The sequence below is a fragment of the Dipodomys merriami genome, unplaced genomic scaffold (genome assembly GCF_024711535.1).
Source record: "Dipodomys merriami isolate MVZ:Mamm:240054 unplaced genomic scaffold, mDipMer1.0.p SCAF_32, whole genome shotgun sequence".
NCBI classification, from domain to species: Eukaryota; Metazoa; Chordata; class Mammalia; order Rodentia; family Heteromyidae; genus Dipodomys; species Dipodomys merriami.
In genome coordinates this window covers 8,694,256-8,714,619 of record NW_027204715.1, presented here as the reverse complement: position 1 = coordinate 8,714,619, position 20,364 = coordinate 8,694,256, and the positions used below count along the sequence as shown (strand labels likewise).

Genomic DNA, 20,364 nt, shown 5'->3' with positions numbered 1-20,364 from the left:
AAACTTAAAAGACTTTAATTAGAATTATTTGGATAAACACACACATATATTACATATAGGCTTAACTATTCATTTGGGTTGTCCTGACCTTGACCTATTTTTTCCAACTTAAGACAGGGAACAAACTGGGCGCTGGTGGCTCATACTAGCTACTCTGGAGGCTGAGATCTGAGGATCGATCTCAGCTCAAAGCCAACCTGGGCAGGAAAGTCTGTGAGACTCTTATCTCCAATAAACTACTCAGAAAAAGCTCTGTGGTTCAAGTGGTAGAACACTAACATTGAGAAAAAGAATCTTGGGCCCTGATATCAAGCCCCAGAACCGGTACCAAACCCCTCCCCACCCAAACACACACACACACACACACCCAAACACACACACACACACACACACACACACACACACAAACTAACAGGGAACAGTGTTTTCTTAGTCTTTTTGATCAGTAAAGATATTGTAAATATTTTTTTTTTTTTGGATTTTTTTTTTTTTTGTCAGTCCTGAGGCTTGAACTCTGGGCCTGGGCGCTGTCCCTCAGCTCTTCAGCTCAAGGCTAGCACTCTCCCACTTGAACCACAGTGCCACTTCCAGCTTTTTCTGTTTATGTGGTGCTGAGGAATTGAACCCAGGGCCTCATGCATGTGAGGCAAGTACTCTACCACTGAGCTACCTTCCCAGTCCCATGAATATCTTTTATGTATAAGCATTGTGGTAGTTTGGGAAAAGTCAGTTTAAGACATACTTTTTACCTGCAAATAACTTTTAAAATCTATTCTAGAGAGAAATGTGAGTTAAAGATAGCTGATTTAAAATTATAAGATAAAACTTACAGTGACATCATAGGGCTTTTTATATTTAATTGCCAGGTAAGTAATACAAATAGAGTTTCCATGGGTTTTAAAATGAGGATTAAAATGATGTACTCGTCACTACATTTACATAATAATTATAATTCTTCATTATGCTATAATGTCTACCTTACTATGCAATACGTAAATATGCCATATATACCTTATTAAACTTTCCATAAGGTTGGATTATTGGGAATTCAAATGATATGGACCCGAGATTCAGAAGAAGCCCTTAGAAGTGCCAAGTTTGATAAAAAAATCATGCAGAAAACCAATCAATCTTTCTTGGAACTACTAAATACACTGATTGACATCACCACAAAGGACCTGAGCTCCATGGAGCGAGTGAAATATGAGACTTTGATTACTATTCATGTGCACCAAAGGGATATCTTTGATGAGTTGGTAAGTCCTTGATAAATGCACTGGCATATACAAAAAAGAAATAAACAACCCACACTAGACACTGTCCATGTTTACTCACTGGAATTAGGTTGACTGAATTCAAGGAAAAGGTTAAATTCAGGCAGAGGCATCTTTCTGATCTGAGCTTGTTTTCCAGGCTTTCTTTTCAACTTTAAATCAAATGATCTATACTGTGTTACTGAAGCACAGTAGGTTAGGCTGCACTTACAAGTTCTCTGTGTGATAATCTGAAATGCTAAAATGTCACGTGGCAGCCTGAGATGTTTCCATTTGTCTTGTGCTTTTAGTTATTGGTGGAAAATCACTAATTTCTTACTATATTCCTGCTGTATGCTAACTAGTATTGCTAGTAGAGCTTGTTAAGTTTTCTTTTAGGGATTTCTATAAATCCCATCCTATAGGTCTTTCTACAGATTATGTCACTGATTATAAAGTAGGCTTTCTTAATATAGCTTGTGACCTTCAGGTCTTGTGCAGGATTTCTTCCTTGAAGGAGACAGTGTGGTAGAAGGGAGGGCTGGGAAGTTACAGAAGTGTGAAATGTGAAAAGAAATGAAATTTGCCTTCTGCTGTGAAATACAACATTAGATAAGAGGCTAGACCTCTTACTTTCATAATAATTTTCTGGATTGTGTCTCAACCCCATTATGTAAAAAAGATTATGAAAGATTGGTGCTGATGGAATGGAAGTAAAAAGACAGCACATTCAAGCTCCTTTGTGCTAATCTCCTCTCTTAATAGTTAAGCACACAGTTTGCCTCTCAGAAATAAAGGGCTCAGGGTAATTTCAGATTTCTTATTTGTCAAGAAAAATGGTTAGAATGGCTTAAAATTTTGGTTTAAAAATGTAGACAAAGGCATTGCTTGAGCAATAATGCACTGCCATTTAGACATTCAAAGTCTTGGTGTGCTACAAGTTCATAGGAAAAAATAATTAAAAGATTAAAAAACAATTCAGTAGTGAGCATTGTCATAATCTTAATAGTTTTTTTTCCTAATGACATTGTCTAGTTCTTTTTTATGTCCTAACATGCTTTCTACAGACTGTATTTTGTGGACTATGTATTTGTGGGATTGTATTTTAAATGTTCTGATTTTGGGCATTAAGGGGTGTACTGTAAAAAAACAAAAAACAAAAAACAAGTCTTACCCTTAACGTAGGCCATTTAAATTGGTGGGGCACAATTAATTCTGCTGGGTTTTCCTTTACCAATGTCTTCTGAACTTTCTTTGTTGATCAATGACTGAATAGGCTAGATGATGATAATTGATGTGTCTGACTTATTGGGTAGTCTTTTACTTCCATTAAAAATTAAATATTTATTCAAAGAGGTTACAATTCCATAAGTCAGGCTATGAGTATAATACATGTTGATCAATGTCACACCTTCCATTCTTCTCTCCCATTCCTCCCACCCCCCATACCTATGCTCAAGTTACAGAGTTCAATTTTTACATAATATACATCGAATATAATGACTGTACTTTATGATCTGCATAAATAAATGTTAATGCCTATGGAATAAATGATTCCCATCTCAATTTTAACCTATACCTTTTGCATTTCAGTGTCATCTGCATGTCAAGAGCCCTACAGACTTTGAGTGGTTGAAACAGTGCAGGTTTTACTTTAATGAAGACTCTGACAAGATGAACATCCACATCACAGATGTGGCTTTCATATACCAGAATGAATTTTTAGGCTGCACTGACAGGCTTGTCATAACTCCACTCACAGACAGGTGATGGAAAGATTCTGTGATTTCAAACCTTCTTCTCACCTCTCATCCAAGAGTTTTATTCTCTTAGGTTGTGTGGAGGGAAGGCATTAGCTTCATGTCTCTGTAGGGCTTGGAAACTCTTTCCTAACAAAGCGTTTGCAAGTCCTTGTTTCTGGTTCCCACCTGTCTTCACATAGGATTTATGCTGGTGTTCGTAATAGACCTGGCCCCCTCCGCCTCAGTTTTACAGAGGCAAAGTGTAAATGCCTCTGTGGATGTTCAACAGGCAAGAAAGGCAGCTAATGGCGGTATGTCACTAGGTGTAGATCACAGTGGGCCTTGAAGGCTTCATTAGTTACTGCACTCCTTCCCAAAGAGACAGGTAGAAATGGGGTAACAGTGCAGGTGAGAGCATGCTTCTCAGTGGCTGGCACACAGGAAGTTCACTTCTGCTCCTTGCCTGTCATTTACCAGAGCCCCATCGTACCTCCCTGGACTCCACCATGTCTATAGCATGAACTGGGCAGCCCCCTAGGTCCCTTCCAGGATTAGAAGTCAGTACTTCACTTAGTCTAATTTGACCTTTGTGATGTCAGCCACATTATATGTTCTCTGTTAAGAAATCCACTAAATACTTATTATAACTGTTTGGCTTGATTTAATCATTCTGCATTGTATGCATATAGCGAAGTATGGTTGTACTCTTTGAAGGCACACACTTAATGATTTGTCAATAATATTAGTTTAAAACTGTGAAGAGCTCCCAAGCAGGAATTGCCTTTGAGATAGAGGACAATTACCCCAGCTCCTTCCTTCTAAAGCACCACCATGTCCTTCCCTTCCTTTCCTTCCTGAAGGCCAGTCCTGGGGCTTGAACTCAGGGCCAGAGTGCTCTCCCTGACCTTTTTTTCATCAATACTAGATGCTGTAACATTGAGCCACAGCTCTACTTCTGGTTCTTTCAGTAGTTTATTGGAGATAGGAGTCTCACAGATTTTCCTGCCTGGGTTGGCCTCAAACAGTGATTCTTAGATCTCAGCCTCCTGAGTAGTTCGGATTACAGTGATTGTCTTTTAACTAATTTCCCTGTCCATTATTGCCCTCCACAGTGTAGGCTCCGGTCATGCACCGGAACGTGAGTCTTACCTTGTCAGTTCTTATCCCCAGCCCTCAATTGAGGTTCCACCTCATACAAAGCAGAAGCTAGCATCTTTATAGACTAGCAGGCCTGGTGTGAGCTGGCCCCTGTACATTCTTTTCCTTTTCTCTTTCAGTTCCAGACACCTGCTCCTTAGCTATTCCTTAAACAGGTGTAGCACACACGCTGCCTCAAAGGCCTTGGACTTGTCCTCTCTTGTCCTGAGCCATTTCTTTAGTATGTGATTGCATCACTTCCTCCTTTCCTTCCGTTCTCCGCATGAATGTCACTCTGGAAGAGTTTTGGGCTCTCGCCCCCCGCCCCCCCACATTGGTGGCGGTACAGTTGCCCTGCTCAACTTCTTTTTCCATTTTTATCCATTTAAAATAAGCATTTCCTTTCATAAACGCCTGGAAGTGTGGTCTTCATTCAGTCTATTCACTACAACAGTTCTGTTAGATATTAAGTGAACTGGAAGAACTGGAAGAAGTGGTTATTTCCAAATTTGTTACTTTATGGTGAAAATTTAAATATAACAGAAATTAGAAAGTGAGAGAGAGGGAGAAAAAAAGGTCTGTTTTTCAAAATGATTGAGTAGTTAATTTTCTGTCCTCCTGTAATTTTTCATGACATATTTAAGTCAAAATTCATTCCAATTTTCACGGGTCATAGTATATAACTTCTTCTTTTTCTTTTCTTACTAAAACTTTGAAAATTTTGAAAGCAAAACTAGCGAGCATTCGTAAGTGGAAGTGACTCTAAAGTTTATTTTGATCCAATGCATGCTTGTTTGTTTTTCTTAATTGTGTGAAAGGTGAGACATTGGAATTCATTGGAAACAAAAAGAGAACTCCTCCGTATTCTGTAAAAATCCAGTGCTGGGGCACTCACAGGTGTGTTGCCAGCCTCTTGCTGTCAGTCAGCCTTGGAGAATGAGGACAGAGGGTCGTTAGCTCCTCACCATGTGGGTGGAGCTGTCTCACCTCAGATGATCTGGCTGCCATCCTAACGTGGTAAAACCATGGTGCCTTTCTCCCAAACTCGGCCATCCTTCCTTTTACTTTTGGGCACATGCAGAGAGCACTGGAGTTATCTTTACTAGAGCTGTCACTTAAGACCAAGGGCAGAGGAAATTCAAGGCTGTTGGAAGTGTTTGTTGGAAGCGTTGGACGTTTGGACAGGACTAACAATGTGTGTCTTCTCTGACCACTCGGCTCCGCCCTAGCAGCTGTGTAGTCTTAGGGAGGCAATGACCTCTCTCATTTTCTTCTTTTGGAATCAATAGAGACTAGAGTTCGCGTATAAGAGTCCTTCTGTGTTGGTGGGGATAGGTTCCGAGACAGTTGGAGGATGCTCTCTGATTGGCTGTTATTATATTGATGCCGTCTGGTATTGATTCTGTCTTTAGCAGACAGAATGTATAATAGGTATTTTTTTCCCTATGCGGATGAACTTAGGCTATTTACTTAATAAATTAGGCATAGTGAGAGATGAACAATTATTTAAGATGAAAATGATAAAAAATATATTGCACGAAGTTATATGAGTATCTTTTTATCTCTCAAAATGTCTACTTGATATGTTTGGACTATAGTTAACTTCAGATAACAAGAATGGCAGAAAATGATAATTCAGATAGGGGCCCGGGACAGTGAAGATGTTAATCATGATTTTTACTATGAAAGAACACACATTCTTTTTTTTTTCTTTTTTTTGGGGGGGTCCGGTCGTGGGGCCTGAACTCTGGGACTGGGCGCTGTCCCTCAGCTCTTCAGCTCAAGGCTAGCACTCTACCACTTGAGCCACAGCGCCACTTTTGGCTTTTTTCTACTTATGTGGTGCTGAGGCATCAAATCCAGCGCCTCATGCATGCAAGGCAAGCGCTCTACCACTGAGCCACCTTCCCAGCTCAGAACACACATTCTTTACTAACCTTTTTGTGTGGGATGCTCAGGGTGTCTCACAAATGCATGAAGAGAGAAGCTTTGATAGTCCTACTTGCCCATGCAGGTTTTTCGGTGGCTCTTCTCTCCACTCAGTGCAGAGAAACTAAGCCATGGATCTCCCAGCCTGCTCACCCATTTTTCATGTATATAGGATGATTTAGCTCTTTAATTTATTTGCAAACCCAATATAAAGATACAAACCCAGGTATAAAGAGGATTTTCAGGACAGCAGCCAGTGACCAGAGGTGGTAGAGATGCATATTCTGCCCTGAGTGGCTAGAAGTGTCCCAGGGCCCAGGGGCACTGAGAGGGCTTGGCTTACAACCATGGGATGGGTTAAATCTCAGTTTTGCTGTCATTCCAAGAAAAGCCCACTTCAGGGAGCCTCTCTCCTCATCTGTGAATGGAAAAAGTAGAGTACTTTCCTTTCAGGAGTCTTTGGGGATTTAATGAGATGCAATACACCACTTGGGCTGTTAGTATTACAGATGCTGCTCTGAAAAGGATGGCAAAAATACCAAGGGAGAAGTGAGATCTTTGCTTGAAAGGCAAAATCAGAGCATGAGCAGGTGGCCTCCTGATTTATACACAGACTGTCTCCTCTGGATCCAGCCCCATGTGCTATCAGGGCTGAGCCATCCTTTGCTTTTTTGGGGAACCCTTTTTTTAAATAACAGAGACCCTAGAAGATGTGTAGTCAGTGTGCTCACCATTCACTGCCCACTTACACTGGAAAATTACTTTCTTTCCTGTAAGATCCCTTCCAAATCCAATACATGCTTTATAGGATGACCATTACTGGCAACACTTTTGAGTTGTCTCCTTTGAGACAGCACCAGGTGGTGCTGGTAATCAAGTAATTTACCAGGATATTTTCAAGATTAAAAAGTCTTTTCCTTTCCAGTTACAAACTTGCATTTGTTAACCTCGTAAAGTAAGACATGGAAGTATGAATACAACTAATAGATGCTCACAAAGATTCAAGATGTGATCGCTCAGCAATGTATCACTTAAATGAAGTATATCAAATTATTTGCTCTTTTTGTGTGTGGTGTTGGGGTTTGAACCAGCACTCTAGTACTAATCTATCTCCCTAGCTTTTAGTTTTTGAATAGTCTCACTAGGTAGCTCAGGGTGCCCTTGAACTTGATATGTAGTCCAGGCTGGTCTTGATGATGAGCTCCTCCAGCATTGGCCTGGGAAGCGCTGGGATTATGCACATGTATCACCAGGCCTGGCTTGTTTTTAAAAACAAACATTTGAGGTTTACAACATGATGCAATGGGGATATATATATATATATATATATATATATATATATATATATATATAGTTACTATCACTATATATATATATCGTGATAGTAAAACGGTTATTACTGTTAAGCAAATTAACATATCCAACAGATTACATCATTATGATTTTAGGCAGCATGTGTAGCTGCATTCTACTCACTTCAGTCTGATCTTTCTCACAATACAGTTTATTGACTGTAGTCTTCACGGTTATATTATGCCTGTATACCTATCCATCTAATAGGAGTGATACTGTATCCTTGGATCGGCATCCCCATGTTTCCTCACCCTCCTCTGTCTTTGGCAACCACGTCTTATTCTGTGTCTTCAGTCTTTCCCCTTACTCCTGATGCCCCTTGTAGGTGACATCATGTAGTACTTGTCTTTCTGTGTCTGGTTTGTATTCCTGTGTGGCAAATGGTAGGATTTTCTTTTTCTTTTTTAAAGGCCAATTAATACTCCAATGTATAAATCTACTGTACTTTAAACATCCATTTCTCAACTGACAATTGGGTAATTTCTTGGCTGCTGGGAACAATGTCTCAATGAACATGACAGTTCCAGGGCTTGATGAAACCTCTGGGTTTGCACCTGGAGAGGAGCTTGCTGGGATGTATCACTTTTTTTTTTCTCTCCTGCTGCTGTCTTTTAAAAAACATTATTAATTTTCTTAATTGCTATTATAGAGGGATTACAGTTGCATGAGTCTGATAATGAGTACATTTCCTTTCATATAGTGTCTGTCCTCTGTTCCCTCATTCTCTCCCAGTCCCTTCCTCCCATCTCTACCCACGAGTTGTATGGTTCACGTTTGTCAGTGTCGGGTGAGCTTCACTGCTGTGCCTTTTCACCTTTTTTCCCTCAAGTTTGTACCCTCCCCCAACCCTTCCCGACACATACACTTGAATACACCATATATAAGGCAAAGAAGTCAGAGCCATCAAAAATTAACAACTAAAAAATAAATAGGAAAAAGAGAGGTTTCTTAGCTAGTTCTATTTTTCATTTCCTTAGGCAACTCCATACTGTTTCCATAACACCTGCACCTAGCTGCATTTACCAACAGTGTGTAAAGGTTCCTCTTTCTCCACTTCTTGTCTTGCTGGTAGCAGCCATCTTGAAGGCTGGGAGTGATATTACACAGTGGTTTTCATCTACATTTTCCTGATGATTAGTGAGATCGGGTGAATACTATTTTTAGATATGGATAGATTTCTAAGGAAAAGTTGCCAAAAATTTTGGCATTTTTTTTTTCATTCATGAAGACTCTTAATATTTACTACAAATATCATTAACTTAAAGTTATACTTAAAAATCAGCAAAGAATCTGTGTAGCTTTCCAAGAGTTTTCAGAATTCTTTTATTAGCAACCATCTTTTCCTGCACTGTATCTTGACATTTGTAAGGATCAGTTTGTGTAAGGGTGTGGTTTTGGAAATGTTCTGTAGGGACAGTGGCCCAGATTCCCTGTCTTTTAATGGTGGGTGTGTTCATTTTGCTGTGACGTCTTGGAAGGTCTTCTGCATGCTGGCACGAAATTCCAGCAAGGCTCTCCTCCTGTCCAGGTGCTACATTACGCTGGCCCAAGCGCTGGGGATGAGCATGGGAGGCGCCCCCGCCGGGCCTGCAGGGACAGGCAAGACGGAAACCACCAAGGACATGGGGCGGTGTCTTGGGAAATATGTTGTGGTTTTCAACTGTTCAGACCAGATGGATTTCCGAGGACTTGGACGCATATTTAAAGGTGAGAGTTATATATTTTATTCAGTGAGAAACTTCAGCTGAGGTGTAATGTCTCATTAAGATCATACCTTATTATTACAAGTTAGTGGTATAGATCAATATTAAAGCACACGTTTAGCTTGAGTGAGTTCCTATGTTCAATCTCCAGTGTCAAGAAAACCAAACCAAACCACACCACACCACAATAGACCAAACCAAACCACAAAGAAGGAAAAGGAAAAAAATATATTTCTATTCAATGTATAGCTAAATTTCGGTTTTATATATATATATATATATATATATATATATATATATATATATATATGTAAAATCTTTGTAATACTTACTAGAAAATCTTAACTCTTACCAGTGTTGTTTGAACCAAATGTTAAGACCACTTACCCTTTGTATCTTTTGCTTTATTAATGCGGGCTGAGTGTCTACAGATGCATTGTCAGATTGTGAGCTCTTCTGGGTCACTTTTTGCACGATCTGTTTACCTTCAATTTTGAACGAACTCGTTGTAGGCTTTAAAAACAAGCCAGGCCTTTTCCTTGGCTTTCCAAAATTATTCACTAATTATGTTTTTAATTTAATTTCCTTTCTAAGGGTTGGCGCAGTCTGGTTCCTGGGGCTGCTTCGATGAATTTAACCGGATCGATCTGCCGGTTCTCTCAGTCGCAGCCCAGCAAATTTCTATTATTCTCACATGTAAAAAGGAGCACAGAAAATCTTTTATTTTTACTGATGGAGACAATGTGACGATGAACCCTGAATTTGGACTTTTTCTGACTATGGTAAGGAAACATTAGAAGAGCTACTCATGTTCAGCCTTCGGTCACAATCTTCCCTTCTCTCTGTGGTCATATGTCAATCTACGTTTCATGAATAGAAATTGAAATTGTAATTCTCACTCCTGTTCAAAAGCCTTTGGTGCTAAACAAAGCTCATTAATCACTCATGACTTCGTCTGTCCAGGTAAACGTGAGATATGTAAATGAGTTTTCTGGTTGTTATTCTAGATTTGTCATGTGTACATAATGAATCTTTTAATATCATGCCAGTTGTGTCCTTGGTGCCCCAAGAATATATCATTCATCCTTGGATTTCTTTCCTCTGTAGAATCCTGGCTACGCAGGGCGACAGGAACTCCCAGAAAACTTGAAGATCAACTTCCGCTCGGTGGCCATGATGGTTCCTGACCGTCAGATTATCATCAGGGTGAAGTTGGCCAGTTGTGGCTTCATTGACAACATTGTTCTAGCCAGGAAGTTTTTCACACTCTACAAGCTGTGTGAAGAACAACTTTCGAAGCAGGTGTGTTGTTCTGAAGGGTTCTGTGGGCTGAAGCAGGTTTCCGCTGTCTGTTGAGTGGAGTGTTTGAAAAATCCCGGACTGCAGTTTTTATTATAAAATTGATTTTATCCGCATGGATTTTTTTTTCTGGTGCTGTGGTTTGAACTCAGGTCTTGGGCACCATCCCTTCTACCTCTTGAGCCACAGCTCTACTTCTGGCTTTTTTGGTGCTTAATTGGAAATAAGAGTCTTACAGATTTTCCTGCCTGGGCTGACTTTGAACCAAGATCCTTAGATCTTAGCCTCCTGAAAAGCTAGGATTATACATATGAGCTGCTGGTACCGAGAATCATTCTCACTTTTATTCTTCCAAAGAGAATTTCTCCATTTCTCAGATTCTTCTCATTCATGGAGAAAGACAAAGAAAACTACCATCTCACTTCACCCATTCCTCTGGTTACTTTTGAGATTGTGTCTTGCTTTTTTCCCCTGGCTGGTCTCGACTGGGATTCTCTTATTTTGCTTCTTCTTATAGCTTGGCTGTCAGTCATATACCACCACACTCAGGTTTCCCTGGTGAGATTGAGGGTCTCAGGAACTCTTTTGCCTGGGTTGGCCTCCCAGATTTCCACATAACTGGGGATCAATATACCTAATTATTGGTCCAGATAGAGTTTTATTAACTTTGGTTGTGTGCTGGCCTGGAATTATGACTTCCTCCCACCTACCCCCCCCCCTGCCCTGCCCCATCCCCACCAATGTCTGCTTTCCAAGAAGCTAGAATTCCAGATGTGAACTACTGGCACCTGGGTGTATATGACTAGTGAAGAGTAAGTTCAAGGGGATGTCTATACTCCAAGAAGGAATTTATCCCTTTCTCCATCTACATTTTTTTGTTCTGATTTTTGAGTTTAAGCTAGTGGTAGTACGTGGGAGGATTCTTTTGGGTATTGTTAATTTTCTCTCAAATATGTAATACAGAAATCTTTGGACACACATTATGTGTGAACTTGTTTTGAAAGGAAACCAGTGCTCATTCATTATCGCAGGTGTTTTCTCTTGATTCATATGGTTCCTGTGAGTAGTCTAGCATTGAAGATGAACCCAGTGTCCCTTCCCTTCTTCAGGTCCATTATGACTTTGGTCTGCGAAACATTCTGTCGGTCCTGCGGACATTGGGGGCTGCAAAACGAGCCAACCCCATGGACACGGAGTCCACAATTGTCATGCGTGTGCTGCGCGACATGAATCTTTCCAAACTAGTAAGACTCACAGATGGAAGTGTTCCACCTGCTTACTGATCAGTTCCACTAATTAAGCACAAATGAGATTTAGAAATATTTATTTAAAATGTTCATCTTAAGTGCTAATTATCAAGACAAAGTGCTAGAGAGTATAGATATAAATGACACATTTTCAAGAAGTTCTCTCTAGCCTAAAATATGCCTATTCCAAAGAAATTATACACTTTTAAGAAGTTCTATCTAGCTTAAGGTATATCTATTCCAAAAGAATTGAAAAAGATTTTAAAAAATCTAAGCAAAGGTTCCAAACACTGTAAATTATTTTTGTGTTGGAGAACTAAAATTATTGCCCTCTTTATGGTCTGTAGAACCTAGTAGGAAGTTGTATTAAATTTTGCAAATGTACAGTGATGTCACCCTCTTATAGTAAACTCTAATAGTCAATGTTCTGTAGCAGGGAATGTTATACAGGATGATAGAATGATAATTTTTTTATTTAAAGATAAAAGCACAAACCGCGTTTGAATGCCTTAATTCCCTATCATCCCAAGGAATTTATTTTAGTTTAAATTAGGAATTGTAGGCTGCTATATTCCCTAGATTTGCTTTTGTGGAAAAGTTGTCATGGAGATAGTATTTTCTTTTCTTCTTTACTTTTCTCACTTTTGTTTATTTATTTACTTATTTCAATTTTTAAGAAAGAGGAGGATAATGCTGCTCCAGTATGACGTAGGTTGTGTATTATTTGCGGATATCTATGTTAATATAAGCTCTATGATGGTGGTGGTGGTGGTAGTGGTGGTTGTGGTGGGCTTTTCCACTTCAGTTGTCTATCCCCATGTTTGTGGTAGAATCGCTGTTTGGATTGCTCTATGTTCTTTTTTCAGACCGATGAGGATGAGCCCTTGTTTTTGAGTCTGATTGAGGATCTCTTCCCAAATATTGTCCTGGACAAGGCCGGTTACCCTGAACTGGAAGCAGCAATTGTCAGACAGGTAAAATGTTTCAGCCTTTACCACATGGTGTTTCTGCTGTCTGAGTGGGTCTGGCCACACCTTCAACCATGGCATGTCAGTATAGTCCGGAGGCTACAGCCCTACACACCATCCACAGAGCTCCTCCTACCAGATTACCCCCCTAATACAACCTCCTATCACGTGAGTCACGTGCTAGTAGCTTCCTCACCTGTGGACACTATTCCTCACCAGATTTGGAGGTAAAATGTGATTTGTCAGTTGGGACCCTATGGGGCTCAAATGATTTCCTTGCTCAAGGTCGACTTGGTTTTGCCTGTGGCTCTAGCATTTGCCATTTGATTGGTCTTTTGACCAAAGCATCTATCACTGCAGTTTCTATAGTGATATTTTTTTGTTGCTTTCTCAACTGTCACTCTTTTCTTTTGGGCACTTGGGATTTCTTAGACTCTGGAGTGGCATTGCACTGCCTTATTATGAGGAGTCTGCACTTCCCCGGATATACAGCGCAGGAGAACTTTTAAATTGTCTTCTCATGAATGAAAATAAGTCATGTATTGGCTCACCTATGATGAAACATTCAGAAAAGTATTACTTTATAGGTGATCAGTTCATGTTTATCAGATGCATTTTAATTCCTTGAAAATATTCTCAGTAAAAAGCAAATGTGGTAGTTTTTAATATATATTTTGCTTAGAATTGATATATTAAAGTCTGAGTTGCAGAACCAAGAAGGAGTGATAATTATTTCTCCAAATGGTTTGCTCAGCATTTGGTCAAATTAATTATAACACTCCCTAATAAACTAAGTCTTAACTAATTTATATGGTGATAATCTGACTTTTTGTAGTGCATGACAAATCTGTAAATACCTAATACAGTGAGCAGAAATAAATTGTCATTTACTTTGGATTCAAGTGTCTTGTGAAGATTCAGTGCATAGACAATGGAGCTGAACATTTCATTCAACCCAACTTTTTGATTATAAACTGAAACATCTTTGGTAAATTAGTCATCCTGTGCCTCAGTTCCTCATCATCTATACAATGGAAATGAGAATATTAAGACTGCCAATCTTCTCCTCTGTCTCTGTCTCTGTCTCTGTCTCTGTCTCTGTCTGTCTGTCTGTCTGTCTGTCTGTCTGTCTCTCTCTCTCTCTGTCTCTCTCTCTCTTTCTCTCTGCTGGTCCTAGGGCTTGAATTTAGGGCTAGGGCACTGTGCCTGTGCTTTTTTTGCTTAAGGTTACAGCTCTACCTCTTGAAACACAGTTCCACTTTTGGCTTTTTGTCGTCAATTGGAAATAAGAGTCTCATGGACTTTCCTGACCAAGCTTGTTTTAACCATGATTTTCAGATCTTAGCCTCTTGAGTAGCTAGGATTATAGTGGGTGCTTGGTTCCTCATTTTATTATTTTTCTTTTCTTTTCTTTCTTTCTTTTTGGCCAGTCCTGGGGCTTGAAGTCAGGATCTGTCCCTGAGCCTCTCTGTGCTCAAGGCTAGCCTTCTACCACTTGAGCCACAGCACCACTTCTGTCCTTTTTGTTTATGTGGTACTGAGGAATCAAACCCAGAGCTTCATGCATGCTAGGCAAGTACTTTACCACTGAGCCACATTCCCAGCTCATCATTTTATTCTTAAAAATTAAAAAAATTGTTTTCATTTGCTGAACTTTCAAAGGTTGTACAAGGGATTACAATTGAACATTTCCATGTAAGTGTCCAGTGCATGTTGATCACCCCTTCTATCGTTCTCCCTTATCCTGTCTATCATTTCATTTTGAACATTAATTAGAATAGTGTTCAACGTGATATAACTTCCACACTCTGTTATTTGATTGGTTAAATCTACAAAGATGCTGGGTGCTGGTGACTCATGCCTGTAATCCTAGCTAGTGAAGGGGCTAAGATCTGAGGATTGTAGTTTGAAGCCAGTCCAGGCAGAAAAGTCCATGAGACTCTTATCTCCAATAAGCCACCAGAAAATGGGAGTGGCACTGTGGCTTTAGATGGTGGAGTGCTTGCCTTGCGTGAAGAAGCTCAGGAATGGCACCCAGTCCCTGAGTTCAAGCCCCACAACTGACAAAAAAAAGAAAAGAAAAAAAAATTTACACAAATATAGTCAATATTGAAACTATAAAGACTGATTGAAATTTTTTTCAAATTTCAACTGACCCAAGATGCTATGCAGTTTTCTATTTACAAGATTACATTTTAATAAAATAGTCAAAATGCATTTTTGTTATTTGACTATTTTTAAGTTGCTCCTCATATGCACATTCAATAAAATATGAATATGTATGTATTCAATTCCCAAAGAGAAATGCAGACATTCCTTACTAGCTTGAGATAATACTTTGAGGATGCTGAGCTTTTGTGTCTATTGCAATTTTTCGTCTTGCAGATCTTTATTTTGGTAGAATGGATGCCATACCTTTTTTTTTATTAGACTCACTTTGCAGCTTTCAGCCTGGTGGCTGTAGATCCAGTGACATTGTGATCCATCCCTGCCATCTCTCCTCTGAATGCTTTTATTTGGCCACACTGGAATTCTTTTTTTTAAATTTTTATTTATTTTTTTATTGTGAAAATACTGTACAGAGGTGTTACAATTACATGGGCAAGATAATGAGTACATTTCTTATCAAGCATTGAAGCCTCCTCCTTTGTTTCCCCTTCCCATCCTTTCCCATCCTTCCCCCCCACACCCCCCACCCAATCCTCCCCGCCCCCCCCACCAATGTTGTAAAGTTCGTTTTCCACATATTTGTTGCAACAGGTCCACCTGTATCCTTATTTAAAAGACTTGTTTTTACTCTTCCCCTCCACAAATTATACCGACATCGAATACAGTGAAAGCAGGGGTTATACTGTGGGGGAGGGACATACAAAGTAATAAAGAAATAATCTTATAAATGCATTAGAAATAATCGCATGAAAGAAAAAAAAACATTTCTCAGGGTTCATTTCCCTAACATCACCTTATCTGTCCTTTTCTGCTTGACTCAGACATATACTAGATATTGCAAATAAGGGAAACCATGGATCCTATGTTTCTTTGGGCTTGGCTTACTTCACTTAATATAATTTTTTCCAAGCCTTTCTATTTCCTAACAAATGGGGCAATGTCATTCTTTCTGATGGAGGCATAGAATCCCGCTGTGTATATATACCACATTTTCTTGATCCATTCATCTACTGAGGGGCATCTGGGTTGGTTCCATATCTTAGCTATAGTAAATAATGCTGCAATAAACATAGTTGTACTGATAGCTTTAGTGTGGTCTTGTTTGTAAACATTTAGGTAAATGCCCAAAAGTGGGATTGCTGGGTCATAGGGGAGCTCTATGTGGAGTCTTTTGAGGAACCTCCATATTACTTTCCAAAGTGGTTGAACAAGTTTACACTCCCACCAACAATGCAGTAAAGTTCCCTTCTGTCCACATTCCCTCCAGCATCTGTTGTTATTAGAGTTCTTGATTTTTGCCATTCTAACTGGGGTGAGGTGGTATGTTAATGTTGTTTTGATTTGCATTTCTTTTATGTCTAGGGAGGTTGAGCATTTCTTCATGTGTCTATTGGCCATCCTTCTTTCCTCTTCAGAGAAGTTTCTCTTTAAGTCTTTAGCCCACTTATGTATTGGGCAGTTGTTTCTTTGAGTATTTGTTGTTGGGGGATTTAATTTTTTGAGTTCCAAGTATATTTTAGATATGAGACCTTTGTCTGTTGTATGGCTAGTGAAGATCTTCTCCCAATCCGTGGGCTTTCTATTGATCTTGCTAGCTACCACATTGGAACTCTAAACCCATTTAACATTCTTCTTTCCTTGCTGCTTTCCCCCACCCTATGTCTGTGCATTTCTAAGCACATTGGTAACTCTCAATCCTTGTGGATGTCTTCCAGTGTGGGTATTTTGTTATGTTTCAGGTTGAAGAAGCTGGCTTGATTAACCACCCTCCCTGGAAACTGAAGGTCATCCAGCTGTTTGAAACTCAGAGGGTGAGGCATGGGATGATGGCGCTGGGGCCTAGTGGAGCAGGGAAGACCACTTGTATCCACACCTTGATGAAGGCAATGACAGGTATGGGACAGCTGTGACAAGGATGGACAGCCATCATAGGTATGGGACAGACACATTCATTGCCCTGGGGACACACCAAAATGGTTATTACCCATATGAGTGCCCAGGAGGGGCACAAAGGGAAACAAAATTTATGACTACATTTTTGTAGGAAGAAATGTTGCTTCACTGATTGTTTAAATACATTTAAGGGATGGCATATAAAATAATGGGCCAGAGGGAAAAAGATTACAATTACTGTGCTGTAGGTTTCACGTGTTATGTCATTTAATTTTTGTGTTCATCCTGAGAGATGACTATTGCTTTCCCTGTTTGGTACAAATAAAAAAAAAATGCCCACAGTCACACAGATGGCAAGTGATGGCACTCAGAGTTAAGGGCTCCTTAACAAAAACCCAGATTTTCCCCAATTTACCAGTTCCTCATTAATACAAAATAAAATACTACCTCCTAATGTTGAAAACAATTTAAATTCCATGTCTTAAACTTTGTGAAAAATCAGCTGAATCATAAATTAATCCTCAAAGTAGAGTTAGATATTTTTCTGATGATGTTAAATAAATGAATTTTATTTCCAGACACTGATAAGCTTTATATCTAAGTTGATTGCCCAAGTCAACTCAGGATAATTGCCATGTTTGTGCTATCTCTGTATTCTCTAATCCACGTTGACCATTGGTGACTTTTCCTAAATACATGGTCATCATGTAGCCATGGTAGAGCAGAGTTCAGAACTTCACAGGAGTTTGGAATGTTGGAATAAAATAAACCTCTCCCTAGGGAAGAGATGCTGGCTGGGTTTTCCAACCAATATCTGGTGCCTTGTGGTTGGTGCACTGTTGAAGGTTATATAAGATGGCCAGTTTTGTTGTAGGGATGTGTGCAAGTGGGTTTCATCTCGATTCCTTCAGTTATTGGGACAATGTGAATTCTGTATAATAGGACTCTATCAGAATGGTCTCAGATGGAGATGGACTCTGCTCTTTATTTGCACCTACATTCAAACCAAGAATTCATACTTGCAGAATTTGTAACATAGTTTACGTGTAAGTTATTAAGATTTCGATATACTTTGAAGTGATTTTATGTTTTTTTTCTATCAAACTAGGATAAACATTTTCTAGATATTTTCTAGTGGTCAGGGGGTTTGAACTCACAGCCTTGTGCTTGCTAGACCGATGTTCTACAGCTATACCAGGTCTCCAGCAATTTTTGCACTAGTTATTTTTAAGATAGGACATTTATCCAATAGACCACAGACAAGGCCAAACTAAAGCTACCAGCACAACCATGTTCACTGCAGCATTGTTTACCTTAGCCAAGATATGGAATCAACCCAGAGGCCTCTCAGTGAATGACCAGATCAAGAAAAGGTGGGCTATATACACAATGGAATTCTACTCTTCCATCAGAAACAATGATATTGTACCATCTGTAAAGAAGTGGGAAGACAGAAAAAACTATATGAAGTGAAGTAAGCCTGACCCAAAGAAAGATAGGTTGCATGATTTCCCTCATTTGTGGTAGCTAGAATAAGCCTATAAAAATATACATGCCTATAAAGTAACTACACTGAATGATTAAAATATAAATACACACTGAGACATGATAAGTTATATAGGTCTTTAGATATTCACATATTGAGGCCAAAGGAGAATATGCTTGGAGTGGATCACAAAGACTCAATGGCTATGTGTATATGGTCATATAAAATAATATTCTATGAAATTAACTCCAAAAAAGGAAACAAGAGGTTTCTTTTAGTTGCTGTTGTTGCTGTTTTTATTTTCTTTTCCTTTTGTCTTCTTTGTGAGTTTGTGTGTCTTTGGGATGGTAAGGGGAGCACAGAAAAGGTGGGACAAAGGGTGAACAAATATAGCCGTGGTACTCACTAGACACTGTGGGAAATGAACTGTATATCTTGTGGGTAGGAGCAGGAGGGAAAAACTGTATATCAACTCTACAATAGCAATAAAATACTTTAAAAAAGAACTTGGCTTTTATTCTATAGATCATGGGATGCTTGAGCTGGGGAGTGACATGGTCATGCCTGTGTTTAGAAGACCAGCTAGTACCCAGGAGAGCCTAGAGTAGGGGCAGAAGGTGCAATCTCAGGTCCTCAGAAGCAAAGAAAAGGTTCCTCTGCTACAGTAGGGTTCATGAAGGTGACGTGATCAGGACTGAGCCAAGAAATACTTTTGGAGAGAGTGAAGAAGTGCTTAGTTTAACCAACATTGTGAAAGTTAAGCACTTTTCCCCCTGAGTGTGCTTATAAAAAATTTATAAAAAGGTGTTATGCTATATTAAATGAGCATGATGGAAATCTAGCTACCATCACAATGAAATAAGTTTTGATAGTTTCTCTTGTGTGTGTAACATATCAAGTTCAGTTGTCACCTATGAAACTGTCACACATTTTAAGATTTTGCTGACCTTTTGCAAAGTGTGAGCCAACTGAAAAAAAATAGTGTCACTAGAGTGTCATGGCTTGCTTGCAAAAGCTTAACTGTGGCTAAGTTGCACTTCAGCACTGTAAAATAAAGCAAATAATTATCTTGATTGCTTTTGTGGTTTCTGAAATTTGGACATATAGTTCAGTTTTCTAAATGCTGTTTCAGTTAGGCTTTTCCAGAGAATCACATTCCGTGGGACACACACACACACACACACACACACACACACACACACACACACACACACGCACGCACACACACACACACGCACACACACACACGCACATGCACATGCACACACACACGCACACACACACGCACACACACACACGCACACACACACACATACACACACACACACACACACACACACACACACACACCCCACTACAGATTTCTAATGAATAAATTGGCCCACATGAAAATGAAAGTCACAAAGTCCAGGGCTCCCTGCCATCTGTATGCTGGAGATCAAAGAATTGTAGTTATGTAAATGAAGTCCAGAGAACCCCTCGAGCTGGTGGTATACATCTTAAAGGCTGGGAAAAATGTTATGACATCTCTCAGATCCAATAGACCCTTCGGGTGACTCCCTCCCTTCTGTGCCTTTGTTTTATTGGTGTTGTCAACAGATTGGATATTAACCATCTGTGATACTTGCTTTACTGAGTTCAGAGGTTAAAGTACTGATCTAATCCAGAAACACTTTTACAGAAATACTCATGAAACAGTGCTTAATGTGGAAACCATGTGGTCAGTGAAGATGGCATAGAAAAATAATAATCACAGAGGGTTTTAACGTAACATCTTTCTAATGTGTATGTTCATGTGTGCTTGTGTTTGTTGATCTTTTATACAACTATGTATTTCAGTATCTGTTTTCTGAGTTTGTATTTTAAAATATTATTTGTCACTCTTCTGCTCATTACCTGTAGGGCAGGTACATGCAGGATCTCAGATCATTTAATCGTGGTATCAAATTCATTTCTTGAGGGTGGCTACAAAATAAAGTGCTTGACCTGCACCAAGTGCATTTAGTTTACCTTTTTCAAGATAAGCAAAAGAAGGTCTGAGTTGCTCAAAGCCGACAGTGGACAGGATGAGTCATTGTCTAGCTGATATTTTACAGGATGAGTCATTGTCTAGCTGATATTTTAGGAACAAGATTTAATCTGGTATCAGAAATCAAAGATTCTTTGGGCTGTAACATCTAAAGAA

At 39.4% G+C, this 20,364-nt stretch overlaps 1 protein-coding gene across 1 annotated transcript in view; it reads left to right on the top strand.

The window, feature by feature from the left end:
• Positions 1-20,364, top strand: part of Dnah5 (dynein axonemal heavy chain 5) — a 211,410-nt gene that overhangs the window by 87,478 nt on the left and 103,568 nt on the right. The window contains exons 34-41 of the mRNA XM_070042196.1: positions 1,032-1,256; positions 2,847-3,019; positions 8,943-9,121; positions 9,712-9,899; positions 10,225-10,419; positions 11,526-11,660; positions 12,530-12,637; positions 16,540-16,693. Coding sequence (XP_069898297.1) covers positions 1,032-1,256; positions 2,847-3,019; positions 8,943-9,121; positions 9,712-9,899; positions 10,225-10,419; positions 11,526-11,660; positions 12,530-12,637; positions 16,540-16,693 — 1,357 coding nt within the window. The remainder of the gene's footprint in view (positions 1-1,031; positions 1,257-2,846; positions 3,020-8,942; positions 9,122-9,711; positions 9,900-10,224; positions 10,420-11,525; positions 11,661-12,529; positions 12,638-16,539; positions 16,694-20,364) is intronic.